Source organism: Peromyscus californicus, unplaced genomic scaffold, assembly GCF_007827085.1.
Source record: "Peromyscus californicus insignis strain IS unplaced genomic scaffold, ASM782708v3 Scaffold_16__1_contigs__length_79575227, whole genome shotgun sequence".
NCBI lineage: Eukaryota > Metazoa > Chordata > Mammalia > Rodentia > Cricetidae > Peromyscus > Peromyscus californicus.
The window spans coordinates 16,972,502-16,989,996 of NW_026294458.1; the positions used below are offsets into that span (position 1 = coordinate 16,972,502).

Consider the following 17,495-nt stretch of genomic DNA (forward strand, 5'->3'; position numbering starts at 1 on the left):
AGGAAGCCTGTAAGAGGCACATGAGAACTAAGACTATTAGAGGGAGCAGTCTTCTGAGTGTGTGTGTATTATGTGGTGGGCTGACAGGTAGAATTGCTTTTGAGTCAATAGGGATACTGCAGTTGAATTTGTATAAATGTGTAACTTTTCTGCACCATACGTAATTATTTTTATTTTTCCCAAAATTTATCAACAGATTTCTTTCCATACGAGATTTCTGCCATCTTAAATGACTGTTTACATAACGTAGATTTTTCTGTTAATGGCCTTCCAGGAACAAGGTTTTTAAATTAATTTTTTATATGAGTTGATAAACATTGTATTCATAGGCATACAAGAGTGCATGTCACCCATACATGTGTGGGTTTTTGTTGTTTTGTATTCTTTATTATATCCATAGGATAAATTGTCAGATGCTAATTACTAGGTGAAAAGGGGTGTACATTAGGCTTTTCTTGTAATTTGTGAAATACTCTTACTAATATTATATCAATATAATATTTTAGGCAGTATATAGAAGAATGACTAGTTTGCCTTCAATAATATAAAATATTGTATATCTTTTAATATTATCTCCTGATTTATGGAATATATTATTTTGATGTTTTAATTTCTGAATTATCTGTTCATGTCATTGTACTTCCTCCTACTCATTTTCCTTTACTTAAATTACTATATTACTATTTTCCTTACTATAAAATTAACATGAGGTGTATCAACTCTGTTGGCAGGTGAATCACAAATAACTACCCTTGTTTGTTACGTGTTTTTTTAAACTTGGATTTTAAAAACTCATGTTTATTTATGATTAGATTTATCAGTAGATAGGTAGGTGTTTTCTGCTTGTGGTATCATACCAGGAAAGACTGTCCTTTATATTCTAATCCCCAAGATTATTATCTCCATCATTTATGAAAGCATTCACCTACATTCAAGACTTTTAAAAAGCATTCTGTGTGTTTAATCCCTAGCTACACACATATATTTATGTACAACATACACACACACATGCACTAAAAAGGTGTATTTTAATAAATGTGTGATGGCTATCGTTTACGATGCTATAACAACTTAATTATATATTTAAATTTTTATTATTAAATATGTATTCAAATTTGAAAAAAATTGAAAGGGAAGTTGTTCAAGCAAGGTAAAGGTTACATCACCAGAAACTAACAATTAAATTGACCACGTTAATTTTTTTTTCTCAGTTCTGGTCTATTCATGTGTTTTAATATTCAGTGTCAATAGTGACTGCTCATAATTTTATATATCCACTGTGAAAACACTAACTATAGAAAAAATAAATTATAATTAATGCTTCAAAAGTTGTCTCTCTCAGTACAGTTTTCTCAGAAATTACTACATTTACTACCCAGTGTTAAGAAACAGTCCTTCAGTAAACCTAGGTACCATTTATTTGAATTTTTACTTTGAAAATGTAAAGAAAATAAGTGAGTACAGTGGTAAGAATGGTTGATACTTATAGATTGAGAATGATTCCAAACTTCCTTGAAGGTGCTGCAGACGGCTCACCCAGATATGCATAACAAATATAATTAAAATAACATTACGTTTTTGTTTATTACTCTGAAAATATTTTTCTGTGAAAATGGTGTTACATTAGCAGAAAAAACTATAGAAGAATATGCAGGAATGCTAAAATATGTCTTAGAGGAAATGGCATGCTTAAATGAATCATAATTGAAATCCTTACTGGAATCTCCTGGATCTGTCTTATCACAGCGTAGTTGTACTTTCCATTCATAGTCTGAAAGTGCTCTCCCTGATTTTAGACAAAACTGGGTTCCTCCAAGTGTAGTTCCTAAACAAAGCTCTGGATCAGAAGGTCACAAATAGCTTGAACATATGAATGGAAAAAAAAATTAAAAGCTTAAAGACATTGAATGAGTTCTTAGAATCAGCAGAATCATTCATATCCATTCAAAAAATATCAAAAACATTTTTAGAGGTTGGGATGGCTGTGTAAGTAAAGATGCTTATAACACTGATCCCTGAAAGTTGTCTGTGGAAATCAAGTCACTTATTTCAGAAGTCTTTATGTAAAAGATTTTCATTGCCTTTGTTACTTTCATAGTTTGCTGACACTGGAAGAGGAAGTACAGCATTTCAGAAATAGCCTCAAAGGTAGGGAGCTGAGGCAGGAGAGTAAGATATAGAAGGATGGACATTTTCAAATAGAAAAAGAAACTTTACAGTTTTGGGTGATAACTCGTGTCATCCTAAACAGAAACACCTCACAAATCATTTAATGTTTCTCAAGCTAAGAACTAAGGCTAGTATTAAGTCAGGCTCAAGAAGAGTCTGAACACATGCCTAAGAATATGCAGTAATTTAACATAACACAGAACATTCTTAATCTATGACAAAGTGTTTTATTTGGTGGAAAATACTGACAAGTCACAACCAGTAAGAAAATATTTGTGAAACATTAATCTGACAGGAGACTGGCACCTAACACAAAAGCCATGTAAGATTTGACAGAAAAACCCACTAGAAATGAGCAGAAGATGCAAATATCTCACTACAGTAATCAGAAATAGCAAGTAAATATATTAAAATATAAAAATATATTAAAGTCATCAAGTACTATAGGGCACTGCCAAGGAAACTGACTAAACTGAGTCAGTAGGATCAAAGTTCAAGCCAATGTGTAGCCGGGCAGTAGTGGCACATGCCTGAGGCAGGCAGATCTTTGTGAGTTCAGGACAGCCAGGGCTACACAGAGAAACCCTGTCTCAAAAAAATCAACTCCCCCACCCAAAACAACAAAAAAAAAAAGTTGAAGTCAATGTGGCGATTTGAGTTTACAGCAGCCTGGGATACAGAACGAAATTGTGTCTCAAAACCAAGCAAATGGCCGGGTGGTGGTGGCCCACGCCTTTAATCCCAGCACACGGGAGTCAGAGGCTGGTGGATCTTTGTGAGTTTGAGGCCAGCCTGTTCTACAGAGCGAGATCCAGGAAAGGCACAAAGCTACACAGAGAAACCCTGTCTCAGAAAACCAAAAAAAAAAAAAAAAAAAAAAAAAAACACCAAGCAAATGAAAGAAAGCATAGATAGTGCCACATGGCACTGATAAGAAGACTTAATGATGGCGAGGATGTGAGTGACCACACAGCCAGGAGGCATATAGAACAACACAGCCACATCAGAAGACTCTTCAGGCAGTTTCTTCAAAACTATTAACACCACATTACCCAACAGTTACTTAGGCTCCTTGGTATTTCCTCAGATGAGTTGAAAACATGTCCACCATAATTTAATTGTTTCTGCTACACACTCCTACACCCATTAGTGTTCTTCAACAGGCTCAGAAACACAGCCAAGTGACAAACCATGAGTTTCCCTAAAACAACACAGAATAAAATCTAGGCGTTAGGGATGTAGCTCCATGGTAAGAGTGTAGCATGAAGAAGATTAAAAAAAAAAAAAAAGAACACACCCTGCATATGATTTATAGCAGCTTTATTAATAATTAGTAAAATTTAGTAGTCAAGATGTTCTTCAATGGTTAAGCAAATAATACAGTAGAACCATATAATATGGAGTATTAGCAATAAAAAGATAAAACTTAACAAGCCACAAGAAAGACAGGAAACTTCACATGTACTGCCAAGAGGAAGAAGCCAGCTTCCAAAGACTATGTGCTTTGGGGTAAATTCCTAAAACTTGTGTTATTTGGTGAAAAAGGAATGCATTTGAGACTTTTGTCATGAAATGCTCATCAAAATGTTTTGTCAGTGTAATATATAAGGTAATATATGATATGGAAGACTTCCTAAAACTGGAGAAGTAGCAAAAAGATCAGTAGTTTTCAGCATTTGAGAACTAGAGGCAATTTGAATAGTTGAGCACATAGATTGTTAAGGCAATGAAACTGGTGTATATGGTATCACAATAATGGATTAATGTGTCAGAACAACAAATGTACATATAACTCAGTGTACAACACAAAGTGAATGCTAATGTAAACTGTGATCCTTAGATGACAGTGAATGACAAACCTGTCAGTTTGAACGCGTGCAGCATATACCAACATAAGATGTTAATAGGATGAGAAGGGGGAGGACGTGGAGACTGCCTGCTGTTCCATTACTCTGTAACCCTAAATTCTTTCTGTAAACTTGAGTTTACTAATTTTAAAAAGATGGATGAGCATAATGAATTTGTGTTTTAAAATACACCAGTTTACTCTGTATTAAAATAACTTCTAAGTGTGTAACAAATTAATGTTTATGTATATCTACCTATACACATGTTAATTAAACTGAGGGCTTTGTGTATGCTAGACAAGTGCTCTGTCACTGAGTTACACCCTTCAGTTTTCTCATTCTTTCAAAGACACTTCTGTTGTTGGGTTTAGAAATATTATTTATAATTTATTGTTATTTTTATGTGTATGGGTATTTTGACTGCACGTGTATGTACCATTGCATGCCTGGTGCCCACAGAGTCCAGAGAGGGCATCAGATCCCTTGGGTATAGAGTTACTGATGGCTATGAACTACTGATGGTTGGTTGTTTTGCTTTGTGACCTGCCACTGTTAACCAGGATCACTTACATGGGCCTGGGTGTGAAGTTTACCACTGAAGCATGGGTAATATAACAGTGGCTATGTCATCAAAGACAGTGACTTCCTCTCTCCTGGTGCTCCTCAAGGTGTGGCCCCATGAGCCCCTTCCCCATCTGTGACTGTTCATAGGCTAGCCTTATATAAGCCCTATGTATACACCTGCAGTTGTTCATGTGTGCCATAGCCATGCCATGTCTGTAAGAGAGCATTTCATAGCCTTCCTCCTCATTATCAAGCCCTTCACATTCTTTATCTAGGATACTAGAACTCTTCTGATATTTTTATTGTGGTAAAGTGTACATAATATAAAATTTAGCACCCTAATTTTTAATTATTTTCGACTCAAACTGAAATTCCCTTTTGAGCAATCATTATGTCTCAACAACAAACAGAAAACCATTTAGATCACGCCACATGCCTGTTAAAATGCACTAACTCCCTGTCCTCAGCCTCCCTTCCCTGCACTCCAGTGACTTCACTTTTTGTGTCTGAATTTGATATTCTGGATACTTCATATAAATGAAATACAGTATTTGTCCTTTATGTCTAGCTTGTTTCACTTAGGTTATTTTCAAGATTTATCTATCCACATAGACTGTATTAAAGATTTAATTCCTTTTTGAGGGTAAGTGATACTTCTTTGTACATACATACTATATTTTATTTATTTAGTCAGTTTTGAAGGCTAGTTGAATTTTTACGTTTCAGCTTTTATGCTGTAGTAACTAACCATTGGTATACAGATCTGTTAATCTGGGTCAGTTCCTCCTCTCTTCCTTTCCTGTCTGTTTTTCTCTGTATGTGTACTAGGAGGTGGAATTACTGGATCACACAGAAGTTCTGTGCCTTGAGATCATTTTCAGTGACAGTTTTACCATTTTACACTCTCAATTCATGAGCAATGAAGAAGGGTTCTTATTTTTTCATATCTTGTTAGTACTTTCTATTTTTGTTTTGTTTTGCTTTTGGTTTTTCAAAATAGGCTGTGTAGCCTTGCCTGTCCTGGGTCTCGCTCTGTAGACCAGGCTGGCCTGGAACTCAGAGAGATTCACCTGGCTCTGCCTCCCGAGTGCTGGGATTAAAGGTGTGCGCCACCACTGCTGGGCTTGTTTTGTTTTATAATAGCCAATCTAAGTGGTGTTTACTCAGCTTGTTTTGTTTTAACCCTGATACAGTTAAAAGAGAATTGATACTTTATACTCCAGTTATAAGAGTTTACATAGAGCAAATTGGAAAGGGCTGTTGGAGGGAGCTGGGGCAGCGCCTCAGCAGTTAAGAGTACTGACCGTTCCTCCACAGGACCCAGATTCAACCCCAACACCTGCAACAGTCTCTAACTCCAGTCCCAGGAGATCTGACACCCTCTTCTTGCCTCTGAGGGCCCCACGTGCATGTGCACAGACACACATGCAGGCAAAATACCCCCCCAAACACACACATGCACAAAATAATAAAAATCTTAAAAGCCAGTTTAACTTACACACACTTTCTATATATCCACACATATACGTATATATATTCATTTCTCAAACAGCTCTTTTATACGTATGTACACATATATATACATGCACATATGTGTACACATATATACATATATAAAGGGGCTGTTTGATAGATGAATATAAGATCTAGAGTTGAGGACTTCAATTGATAAGCAAGATGCTGTGAAAATTTCCAAAAATTCACACTTTATTCATTGATCATGCATGTCAAATATAATGTTACTGCTCTAGAAGGATAGTAGTCTAGATTTCTACAGTAGTGTCTAGCCAGGTGGCTATTATGTTTGCAAAAATTATAAATTCAGTTCTTAAACATGCTAGTAACATTTCAAATGCTTAATAGCCATATAAAGCTTGAAACTTGGATAATGCAGCCAAATTCATTTTTATCATTGCAGAAAGTTTTGTTTTATTTTTTAGGTTATTACTAGTATAGATTTTCACTGCATTGGTATTATAGCAGTGCTTTGTTAATTATAAGATAAAAGGTCGTATAGGAGTTTAAAATTTGAAGTTTGCTTTACTCTGTAATATAGTCTACTTAGATACTAATAACTCTTCAATAGTCATTCAATGCTCTTGGAGGCCTAATATAATAGAACCTCATGTATATTACATAATCATGTGTAAGTGCTACTAATTGAGAATATGGGTAAGATATATAGTTATAGATATATACGCCACATGTGTAAAATACATATTCTTCATAAATCCCCCTCCATAAGTTACTTCTATAAAAATATTACAGCTGTACCCTGAAGTGTTCTGGAAGGCAGTTGGGATTTCCCTCACTTCTCCCATTGCCTTTATAGCTGCCTCCCCAATCCTACATTAGCAGTAGTCAAGGCTCACACTGCAGTTGGTGCTCTGTCTTTACTTCTTTCGTAGGAAATGCAGAACAGTCCTTATGTTGAAGTGACTCCTTTTCCCTCTCATGGCTTTGACTTTCTGAGGAGGCTAGGTGTCAAGTTGGGATCTTGTTTTAATGGCTGACTCTTGGTTGTTTTTTGACTTGTTCTTCTTTCAAGGTATTTCCTGTGAACAAGAAATTAGTTCTAAAGATTTGATTGGGGTTGAAACTAACTAATTTTGGTGTGGATACCTTATAGGAGATACAGTGATTTTGAATTTTTGGTTTCTTCATGATGGCTATGTGTCAGTTTTCCATACAGTGATTTCTGGTCCATAAAATGCTTTCACATCCAATTTTCTCTGGTAATAGTCTTAAAAAAAGGAAAGACTTAACTGATTTCATTTTATTTGTAAGAGTGTTTTATCAGCTTGTATATATTTGCCTGGGGTGTGAAGAGGCCACAAGGAAGGTGGTGAATGCTGAATCCTCTGCAACTGGGGTTAAGGACTGTCATAGGGCACTACATGGGTACTGGGAACCAAACCCTGGTCATCTACAAGAGCTGTCTTAGCCACTGAACCATCTCTCCAGCCCAGTAATGATTTTAACAGCTGATGAGATGGGTTGATTTCATCTTTAGTGTACAAGCATTATTTTTTAATTAGTACTTGGAATTTTTTTTTTTTTTTTTTTGGTTTTTCGAGACAGGGTTTCTCTGTGTAGCTTTGCGCCTCTCCTGGAACTCACTTGGTAGCCCAGGCTGGCCTCGAACTCACAGAGATCCGCCTGGCTCTGCCTCCCGAGTGCTGGGATTAAAGGCGTGCGCCACCACCGCCCGACCGGAATTTTTTAATTCTACTTATTAAAACTGAAAACAGAACAACTTTGTCCCTACTGTCTTGTGAGATGTGGGTTTTCAAAAAATTTTTATTACAATTGTGTGTGGGTATACATGTGCCACAGTTTTTAGAGTGTGGAAATCTAAGGACAACTATGGAGTCAGTTCTTCCTCCTGTATGGAGGTCCTGGCAATTGAACTGAGGTCGTCAGGCTTGGTGACAAGCATCTTTACCTGCCGAGCTGTCTGTCTCATTGCCCAGTGAGATGTCTTTAAAGGGCACAATGACACTTTAAAAATAGGAAGAAATAAGAAGTGAAAGTTACACTAAATGTTATTATAGTTATTGTTCATTGTTTATATAGGATAATGCCCATATTGGCTATTAAATAATTCCCTCTCTTTAAAGAATTCTAAATTATACCAGTAAATGACTAAAGAACTTACAGTGTGAAATCTAAACATTAGTGAATTGTCACTCAGTGTTACTAAGCAATGTGAGTAGCCAGAGCTAATATTAAGTAAGTTTGCATAATTCTAACTGGAGCAAAGCAATTTTATCTTTTATATTATGCTGTGCTATTCTATTTCGTTTCTTTCGGGGTTTTGTCATACCTTTTAAGTGATTGTTTCTCACTTCCTCTTGACTATGCAGACCAGAGGAGTTGGAGATGTCCTAGTTCTTTGGTTTTTCTTAACTTTTAAAAAATATATTCACTTTGGTTAGAAGGACAGTTAAAACCACTTGAGGATTTACATTCCTGGTCTGAATAGTGATGATAAAGATGTAAAATATTAGTAATGATTCACCTGAACAATTTGTAATACTGATTTTAACCACTGTTCAGTAAGAGTACATTATGTATTAACAACCTAAGCACTTTATAACTAGCACAGTTCTTACATAGTTTACAGTGAGACAAATCAGAGAATTAGTAATCTTGTTCATGTAGCAAATTGGTAAAAGATTTAGGATTTTTAACCCAGTACTTTTTAAAAAATACATTTTGTTTGAAAATTTTATACATGTGTGTATTTTGATCATATCTATCCTTTAATTTCCCCTTCAATTCCCCTAGACTCTGCCCCCATATCTATTTCCTACCTTCATGTCCAATACAGTTTTTTTAAATGACTAATGGGTCTAATTAGTGCTGCTTTTGTGTGCATGGGTATGGGCCATCTACTGGAGGGAACATGGGTAACCTAACAGTTATCATACCCTCAAAGAAAATTGCCTCTCCCACTTCCAGCATTTGTCAACTGCCTGTAGCTTTTCAGCTAAGGTGGGCTTGTGAGCTCCTTCTCCCATCCATGAGGCCTTAATTTTTTAGTTGTGTTTTAATTTAATTGTGTGAATGTGTGTATTGTGTGTAGTGATGTGTACATGAACATGCAGGAGCCTTCAGAGACTACAATAGGGCATTGGTGATACCTTGGAGCTGGAGTTTTAGGCAATAGTGACCTCCCTGACGTGGATGCTGGGAACCCAGCTGAGGTCCTCTGCAAGAGCACTGGGCACTCTTCACTGTGAACTGTCTCCAAAATGCTGACTTTTGAAGTGTAAAATACTTAGGACTTCACACGGTGCCCTGCAGGGTTCGATGTAATTGTGACATATACCTACTGGTGTAAGTATGCAGTTGAGCTGAGAGGCGGTGGTGGCTCATGCCTTTAATCCAGCACTCGGGAGGCAGAGGCAGACAAATCTCTGAGTTCGAAGCCAGCCTGGTCTACATAGTGAGTTCCAGGACAGCTAGGGCTTCACAGAGAAACCCTGTCTCGAAAAACAAAACATCAACAACAAAAAAAGTGTGTGGTAAACTTACTTTTCTAATTAAGAGTAAGAAGTTGCCTTTGAATTATGTTGTTTTAGCATTGTGTAGTTTAGGAGATATAAATGCTTTTGAAATTTTTGTTTTCTTCATCTCTAGATATTCAAGAATTTTATGAAGTGACCTTACTTGATAATCCAAAATGTGTAGATCATTCAAAGCAGTCTGAACCAGTTCAGCCTGTGAATACTTGGGAGACTGCCAGCTTTCCAAGCACTACTGTGACTTCAGAAACATTGCCCAGCAGCCTTAGCCCTCCTATAGAGGTAAGAGACAGTTTTCACAATGTCATTTTTTAGTGATCAATTTGTTAACTTGTTCATTTTTTTAAAGGTGGATATTTTGTGGAAATACTTAGTAATGAGATACAGAATAGAGTTAAAATATTCTTTAAAAGTAGAGAATTTCTTTTGATTCTGTCTTAAAGTTTGTAACTTGTTTGAGGTCTGAAATACTTGTTTTAGGATATTAGAAAGTGTTTTACATAGTAGATCTCAAAAGCTCCATTTGTATAATTATTAACGTGGCCATTGTAGTTTGAAAAGATGATTTTGCTTTGGTGTTGTTGCCTAGAGAAAGAATCTAATTGTGGCTCTGAGCCCTATACTAATAGACTTCTCTGTAGATTGGCTTGAAGAATTGCATTAAAACTCTCCTTCCAGTCAGCGTTGGTTTTTACATTTTTCTGTAGTTAAACTGCCCAATTCTTTCCGTTTTAATGACTTTCTCGATAATTGGTAATGGCCTTTTTCAGTTGTGCTGTATTGTTGCTAGTAGAGTTGGATATGATGCAGCGTTTTGTAATGATGACTCTGCCTGAGAAGCAAGCGTTAGTCATTTAAAAGTGGTTGTCTCTAAATTGGATTTAGTCCCTTCTGGTTAGTACTAGACTGTGCCTAGAGAATGGAATCAGCTTCTGTTGGATGAGTAATAAGTCAGAAAAGTGGTGGTGTACCGGCAGCAGCTGTGGAGTACATTGGTGATGAAGCAGTCAGGTTTTCACTTTCTTTTATTTAATATGTTATATAATTAGCATTTTAGAGCAGTATGAATGAGCACAATATAATCCCTCTCCTATATTTTAAAGCTGAAAAAAAGAAATCTAAAAGAAAATGACTGACCCAACTTCTTTAGCTAGTTTTGGGGAAGTCTATCTTTGGATGTCAAACTTCTTAACATTGAATTTATGGCGGTGGTGGCGCACTCCTTTAATCCCAGCACTCAGAAGGCAGAGCCAAGTGGATCTCTGTGAGTTCGAGGCCAGCCTGGGCTACAGGTGAGTTCCAGGAAAGGCGCAAAGCTACACAGAGAAACCCTGTCTCAAAAAACCAAAAAAAAAAAAAAAAAAAAAAACTTTACTTTGGTAAACCTTACACATTTCTCTTTGTATGTATCCTTGTTTCTTTACTCTTTTTTAAAATGACATTTTCTTGGACAGTTTCCTTTCCCACCCCCTTTTTTAGTTGCTATACCGTTTGCTATAATGATAGTTCATTCTGTGGTCTATTTCAAATGCAATTTTAAAATGTCTGTAGTTATTGTTATGGTTCAGATAAATGTGTTGCCTCCAGAATAAGTTGCCTAGCATGCCTGAGGTCCTGGGTTCAATTGCTAGCCTAGAATTGGGGAGGGATGTGATTAGGCCATGAGGGCTTGTTCCTCAAGAGTGGAATTAAGGCCTTTAAGAAAGAAGGTGTATGCCTAAGTTTAGGTCTTCTCTCTGCCCGTGAGAGTGAAACAGAAGTCCTCACCAGGGTACATGCCTAGACTCTGGGCTTCCTAGCCTCCAGTACTGTGAGGAATGTGCTTCTCTTTTATTTTCTCTTATGTAAGTTATTATCATATGTTCAGTTCATATTTATTGTCTTAGTCATAGGTTAAAAGACTTGTGTCTTTAAAAAAATGTTAAGGTTTAAGAGCATTGACTTTCATGTTTACCTATTTTTTTCTATTGTTTGATTAATACCTGTTATTATGAAGCAGAGACTTACTAGTTTTTATAGATTTTTTAAAAATTATTTTTAAGTTTACTTAGTTTATTTTATATGTATGAATGCCCTGCTTGCATGTATGTGTGTACCATGTACATGCCCAGTGCCTGAGGTCAGAAGAAGGTCTGGAACTGGAGTTATGGGTAGTTGTGAGACACTGTTGGTACTGAACTGAACCCCAATCCTTGGCAAGAACAACAAGCACTCCTAACCACAGAGCCAGCTCCAGCCTCCCTTTTATAGATTATTTAAAATGTCTGATACTCATTAAGTTAAAAAATGAACTCCTTTTATGAGGTGAAAGTTTATCTCCATATAGATTTCAGTCAGAAAGGTCAAAACAAAAACAAAAAGGTTGTTTTTGTCTTTATTAGGGTTACTATTGCTATGATGAAACACCATGACCAAAAAGCAACTTTCCAGGGAGGAAAGTTTATTTGGCTTACACTTCCATATCACAATTCATCACCAGTGGCAGTCAGGGCAAGAACTCACACAGGGCAGGAACCTGGAGGCAGGAGCTCATGCAAAGGCCATGGAGGGATGCTGCTTACTGGCTTGTTCCTCTTGGCTTGCTCAGCCTGCTTTCTTTTTTTTTTTTTTTTTTGGTTTTTCGAGACAGGGTTTCTCTGTGTAGCTTTGCGCCTTTCCTGGAACTCGCTTTGGAGACCAGGCTGGCCTCGAACTCACAGAGATCCGCCTGGCTCTGCCTCCTGAGTGCTGGGATTAAAGGCGTGCGCCACCACCGCCCGGCCTCAGCCTGCTTTCTTTTTTTTTTTTTTTTTTTTTTTTTTTGAGACAGGGTTTCTCTGTGTAGCTTTGCGCCTTTCCTGGCTCTCACACTGTAGACTAGGCTGGCCTCGAACTCACAAAGATCCGCCTGCCTCTGCCTCCCGAGTGCTGGGATTAAAGGCGTGCGCCACCACCGCCCGGCCTCAGCCTGCTTTCTTAGAGAACCCAGGACCACCAGTTCAGGGGCAGAAGCACCCACAATTGGTTGGGCCCGCCACCATCAATCACTAATTAAGAAAATGCCTTATAGCTGGATCTTATGGAGGCATTTTCTCAATTGAGGTTCCCTCCTTCCAGATAAGTCTAGCTTGTGTGAGAAGTTGACATAAAACTAGCCAGCACAAATGTATAGAGTTTCATCAACACTATACTGGAGAGTAAAAGTTACAGCTTAGTGTAGAGGGCTTGCTTGGCCTGCATGTTGGTTCAATCACCAACACCGAACAAAAAGGATTTTCGAAACATTTATATTTTTATAAATATGTGAAACACTGGTACCTAGAAATGCTATGTACCTGGTTTCTTCACTGCTTAAACTGTCTAGACATGCTGAAGTCTCAAGTGAACAGAAGAGTGAGAACTTTAAATAAATGTTAGATGTGAGTAGTTTGGAAAATGTGTGAGAAAGGATAGGCTCACATGGTGTTCCCGGTGGGAAATGCTCGGGTAGTGTTTGAAGTTCATACCCATTCATGGATGGACACTTAGGAGGAGCCCTGGGATATGTCCATCAGTTTCTAGATGATTTTTTTTAATGGGGAAATGAATATTCTAAACTTGAGTGAGGTCTGTTATTAGGAATTACTGTTTTTGTAGCAAATTTCTTGACAGATGTTAGTCTGAAAATGTAAGTAGTTAAAACATACTGACAGGCAGTTATGAGAACCCTGAAATGTTTGGAGATTTATTTGTTTTTGACAATGCTGTGTGAGTAGGAAATGTGTTCCCCATTCATTCTTGCTGCTTTTGGATGGGAGGCTTGGCTAAGTGATCACTGACTTGATCTCTTATTTGAGTCATGTTTGTGGCTGAAAAGACTTTGGAGCATACTGAACCACATTCAAACAAATGCAAAAATACACTTTTATTTAACTACAAATTGAAAGATAACCTGAAAATCCTAAGGTTATTTTACTTTATGATTTGAGTTATTATTATAGTCATACACTAAATCTTGGATAGACAGCCTTTGTCTGACAAAAATGTCATTCAGTATGCTCTTGCCTCTTTTACAATTTTCATTTTTGCAAAAAGTGTTTGAGATTGATCAGTTTTTATAAGTTCTTGTCTGTTTTCTCTGAATGATGTAAATCTTTGCATTTATCCAGTTTTCTTGGTCTTATTTATTTACAGTTGGAAACGGATGTAAATCTTGCCAAATCCTTGTTAACCTTATGATGCTGTTAACCTTTTTTCTTAATATAGTAAAATTAAGCCCAATATAGTTTATTTTTAAAGTGATGTCTTATTTTCTTTTTTTAGGTAAACAAGATTTTAAATGTTTCTTTTTTTTTTTTTTTTTTTGGTTTTTCGAGACAGGGTTTCTCTGTGTAGCTTTGCGCCTCTCCTGGAACTCACTTGGTAGCCCAGGCTGGCCTCGAACTCACAGAGATCCGCCTGGCTCTGCCTCCCGAGTGCTGGGATTAAAGGCGTGCGCCACCACCGCCTGGCTGATGTCTTATTTTCTTAGTGCCTTTTTAATGTCTGCCTTTTACTTTGACCATATATATGCCTAGGGAGATGTTTAGAATAATGTTTGTTTAAAAACTGTTTTGGAAAAAGAAAAAAAAAACCGTTTTGGGGGCAAGGTTTCCCTCCACCCTTACCGCAGTGCTGATGGTCAGTTGTGGGTAGCTTGCTTTTGTGCAAGGCGTTTTACTGCTGACCTATATTGCTAGAGCCTCCATTTTCCTTTGTTGTACTTTTACTCATTTTTAAAAAAGAGACATCTGTTGAATTACTTTGAGAGAGTGTAAGTATATAACTTTTTAATGAAAGGAAGATGAAACAGGAGAAATGGCTTAATTTACTAGGGTATTACAGAAAGAATGTAGTGTTCTGTTCCTGATAGCATATTTTAAGGGACTGAAAGAACCAAATGATTAAAAAATGAGATCATGAGAACAAAATTTTCTATGCCTTTAGAATAAAAGAAACCGTCTCTTTTTTTCTTTTTTTGTTTTTCAGGACAGGGTTTCTCTGTGTATCCCTGGCTGTCCTGGAACTCTGTAGACCAGGCTAATCTTGAACTCAGAGATCCCCCTGCCTCTGCCTCCTGAGTGCCAACTAACCAGCAAACAAAAACAACAAAAAAGAGATTTTCACATAATGCATAAGGGCTAATTATTTTTTATTTTTTATTTGTAAGCACTTCAACCCAAGAAACATGTACTATATAGCCAGCATTCGATAGGAAAGTGACCAATAGATGTGAAGGTTGGTAGAGGAGGGTACACTTGTGTAATAATTGAGAGACAACGTGTATATAATGAATGTGACCAGTGTGTCAGGATTTATTTTCTCATAAAATAATTAAAGATATGCCCGTTGCAGTATTCCATGTATATTAATAAATAGAAGAGAGGAAGCAGTCTAAATGATTACCAGTAAGGAACTAGATTGAAAGCATTGTCCTGGCTTGGTGGTGGTGGTGGTGGTGGTGGTGGTGGTGGTGCACGCCTTTATTCCCAGCATTTGGGAGGCAGAGGCAGGTGACTCTCTGAGTTCCAGGACAGTCAGGGCTACATAGAGAAATCCTGTCTTAAACAAACAGACAAACAAAAAAACATTCTGCTGGGTCAGTGACATGGCTTAATGGATGAAGGTGCTTCTCAGGACTCACATGGTTGATGGGAAAAATTGTCTTCCACAGGTTTTCCACTGATCTGCACATGTGTGCTGTGGCCCTTGTTCTCATGTTTGCATGTATATACACATACTCACACAAAGTAGAAACGTACTTCAGATTTTGAATTTGATCTTTTCTCACACTCAGCCTGGGAAAGTGCTCTTCCCCTGAGTTGTAGCCATGCCCCCAAGACTTATCTTTTGATACTAGATGTTGGCAGCATGCCACCCTGTCAGCCATGCAGTCACACTGCATTTTCAGTGGATCATGTTTTCAATTTATGATGAGTTATTAAAACATAATTCCGTTGTCAGTATATGTATCTATTGAATGAAGCAGGTTTCATGCCACAAAGTATGCTGTAAAAAGAAGAAACTGCCAGGCAGTGGTGGCACAGGCCTTTAATCCTAGTACTCGGGAGACAGAACTAGGCGGATCTCTGTGATTTCGAGGCCAGCCTGGTCTATAGAGTGAGTTCCAGGACAACCAGGGCTACACAGAGAAACCTTGTTTCAAAAAACGAAAAGAAAAAGGAAAGAAAACAAAACAGAAACTGATATTAGTTGACTGAAAGAAGACACACTTGTCTTCTTCAGTGCTGTTGTTTATGTGCCTGTTATCTGTCGCCTCCTTGTCCAGCCTTTAAAGTTATCTAAGTGTGTAGGGAGATCATCTCTTTCTCTTTCATCTTAGTGTACCAGGCTTTTTCTTTTGGGCCAACAGCCAGCTCCCAAATCATGACCTGGAGACTTCCTAGTAGTTTTGAGTGCTCGGCCTTGCTTAGGCTCGTTTCTGGCTAGCTCTTTTAAATTAACCTGTTTCTCCTTATCTACCTTTTGCGTTGGGTCTTTTTATCTTTCTTTCCTTCTGTACATCTCACTTTCACTGCTTCTCATGTCTGTCTTTCTGTCTGGTGGCTGCCTGGCTTCTAGCCTCCAGTCTGTCCCTCTCATTCTCCTCATTTTCTTCTCCTTTCTTGAGCCTAGATTTTCCTCTCTGCCTGCCAGCCCTGCCTTTCCCTCTCCTGCCTGCTATTGGCCGTTCAGCTTTTTATTAGACCATCAGGTGCCTTAGGCAGGCAAGGTGAAATAAATGTAACACATCTTTACATAATTAAACACATCCTTACATCATTAAACAAATGCAGCATACCTTTACACAGTTAAAGTAAATATTTTGTGGCATAAACAAATATAACATGTCTTTTTTTTTTTTTTTAAGATGTATTTATTACAAATACAGTGTTCTGTCTGCATGTATCCCTGCAGGCCAGATGTGGGCACCAGATGTCATTACAGATAGTTGTGAGCCACCATGTGGTTGCTGGGAATTGAACTCAGGACCTCTGGAAGAGCAGCCAATGCTCTTAACCCCCTAAGCCATCTCTCCAGCCCCCACACATCTTTACCTAGTTAAAATAATATTACACAACATCTTAGGATTTATTTTATCTAGAATTTTTTTGAGGCAGGACAGTTACAAACACATATGGACTACTAAAGTTTAATCTAAAGCCTTCTAAAGATTGACTTAAAATGTATTAAAGAACTCTGATACATGCATAGGAAGTGTGTAGAGATTCTTCATGATGACTGGTTGGTTTGTTTTTAATTTTCCTATCATTAGAGAGAATAACAATTAACAAGCACCTTTTCATATGTCAGTTCATTAAAGTGTAGGGTTGTTTTTTTTTTTTTTAAATATTTTACCTACATGTATGTATGTGCACCACATTTGTGCCTGGTGCCCACAGAGGTCAGGAAGGGTCAGAGTCCCCTGGAAATGGAGTTACTGATGGTTGTAAGCCATTGTATGGGTACTGGGACTTGAACCTAAGTTCTCTGCAAGAGTAACACATGCTCTTAACTGCTGAGACAATACTCCAACCCCCCAGTTGGTCATTTTGATTCTTCAGTGAAGTGTCTGTTCAAATTTTTTACCCAATAAAAACAATTTCTATCTTTTTTTTTTTTTTTTTTTTTTGGTTTTTTGAGACAGGGTTTCTCTGTGTAGCTTTGTGCCTTTCCTGGAACTCACTTGGTAAATGTTCTATTTTATGATTAACAAGATCTGTATCTGGATATAATTCCCTTGTTAAATGCATATATTAAAATATTTTCTCTAACGCTTGGTCATGCTTCTAACTTTTTTTTATATTTTGAGACAGGGTCTTACTATGTACCCATGGCTGCCCTGGAGCTCTCTATGTAGACCAGGCTGGTCTTGAACTCACAGAAA

At 37.4% G+C, this 17,495-nt stretch overlaps 1 protein-coding gene across 15 annotated transcripts in view; it reads left to right on the plus strand.

Annotated features, from left to right (window-relative positions):
- Positions 1-17,495, plus strand: part of Dlg1 (discs large MAGUK scaffold protein 1) — a 207,644-nt gene that overhangs the window by 11,531 nt on the left and 178,618 nt on the right. For all 15 annotated transcript variants that reach the window (XM_052740547.1, XM_052740550.1, XM_052740551.1 and 12 more), the window contains exon 4: positions 9,726-9,892. In XM_052740547.1, the coding sequence (XP_052596507.1) occupies positions 9,726-9,892 (167 nt within the window). The remainder of the gene's footprint in view (positions 1-9,725; positions 9,893-17,495) is intronic.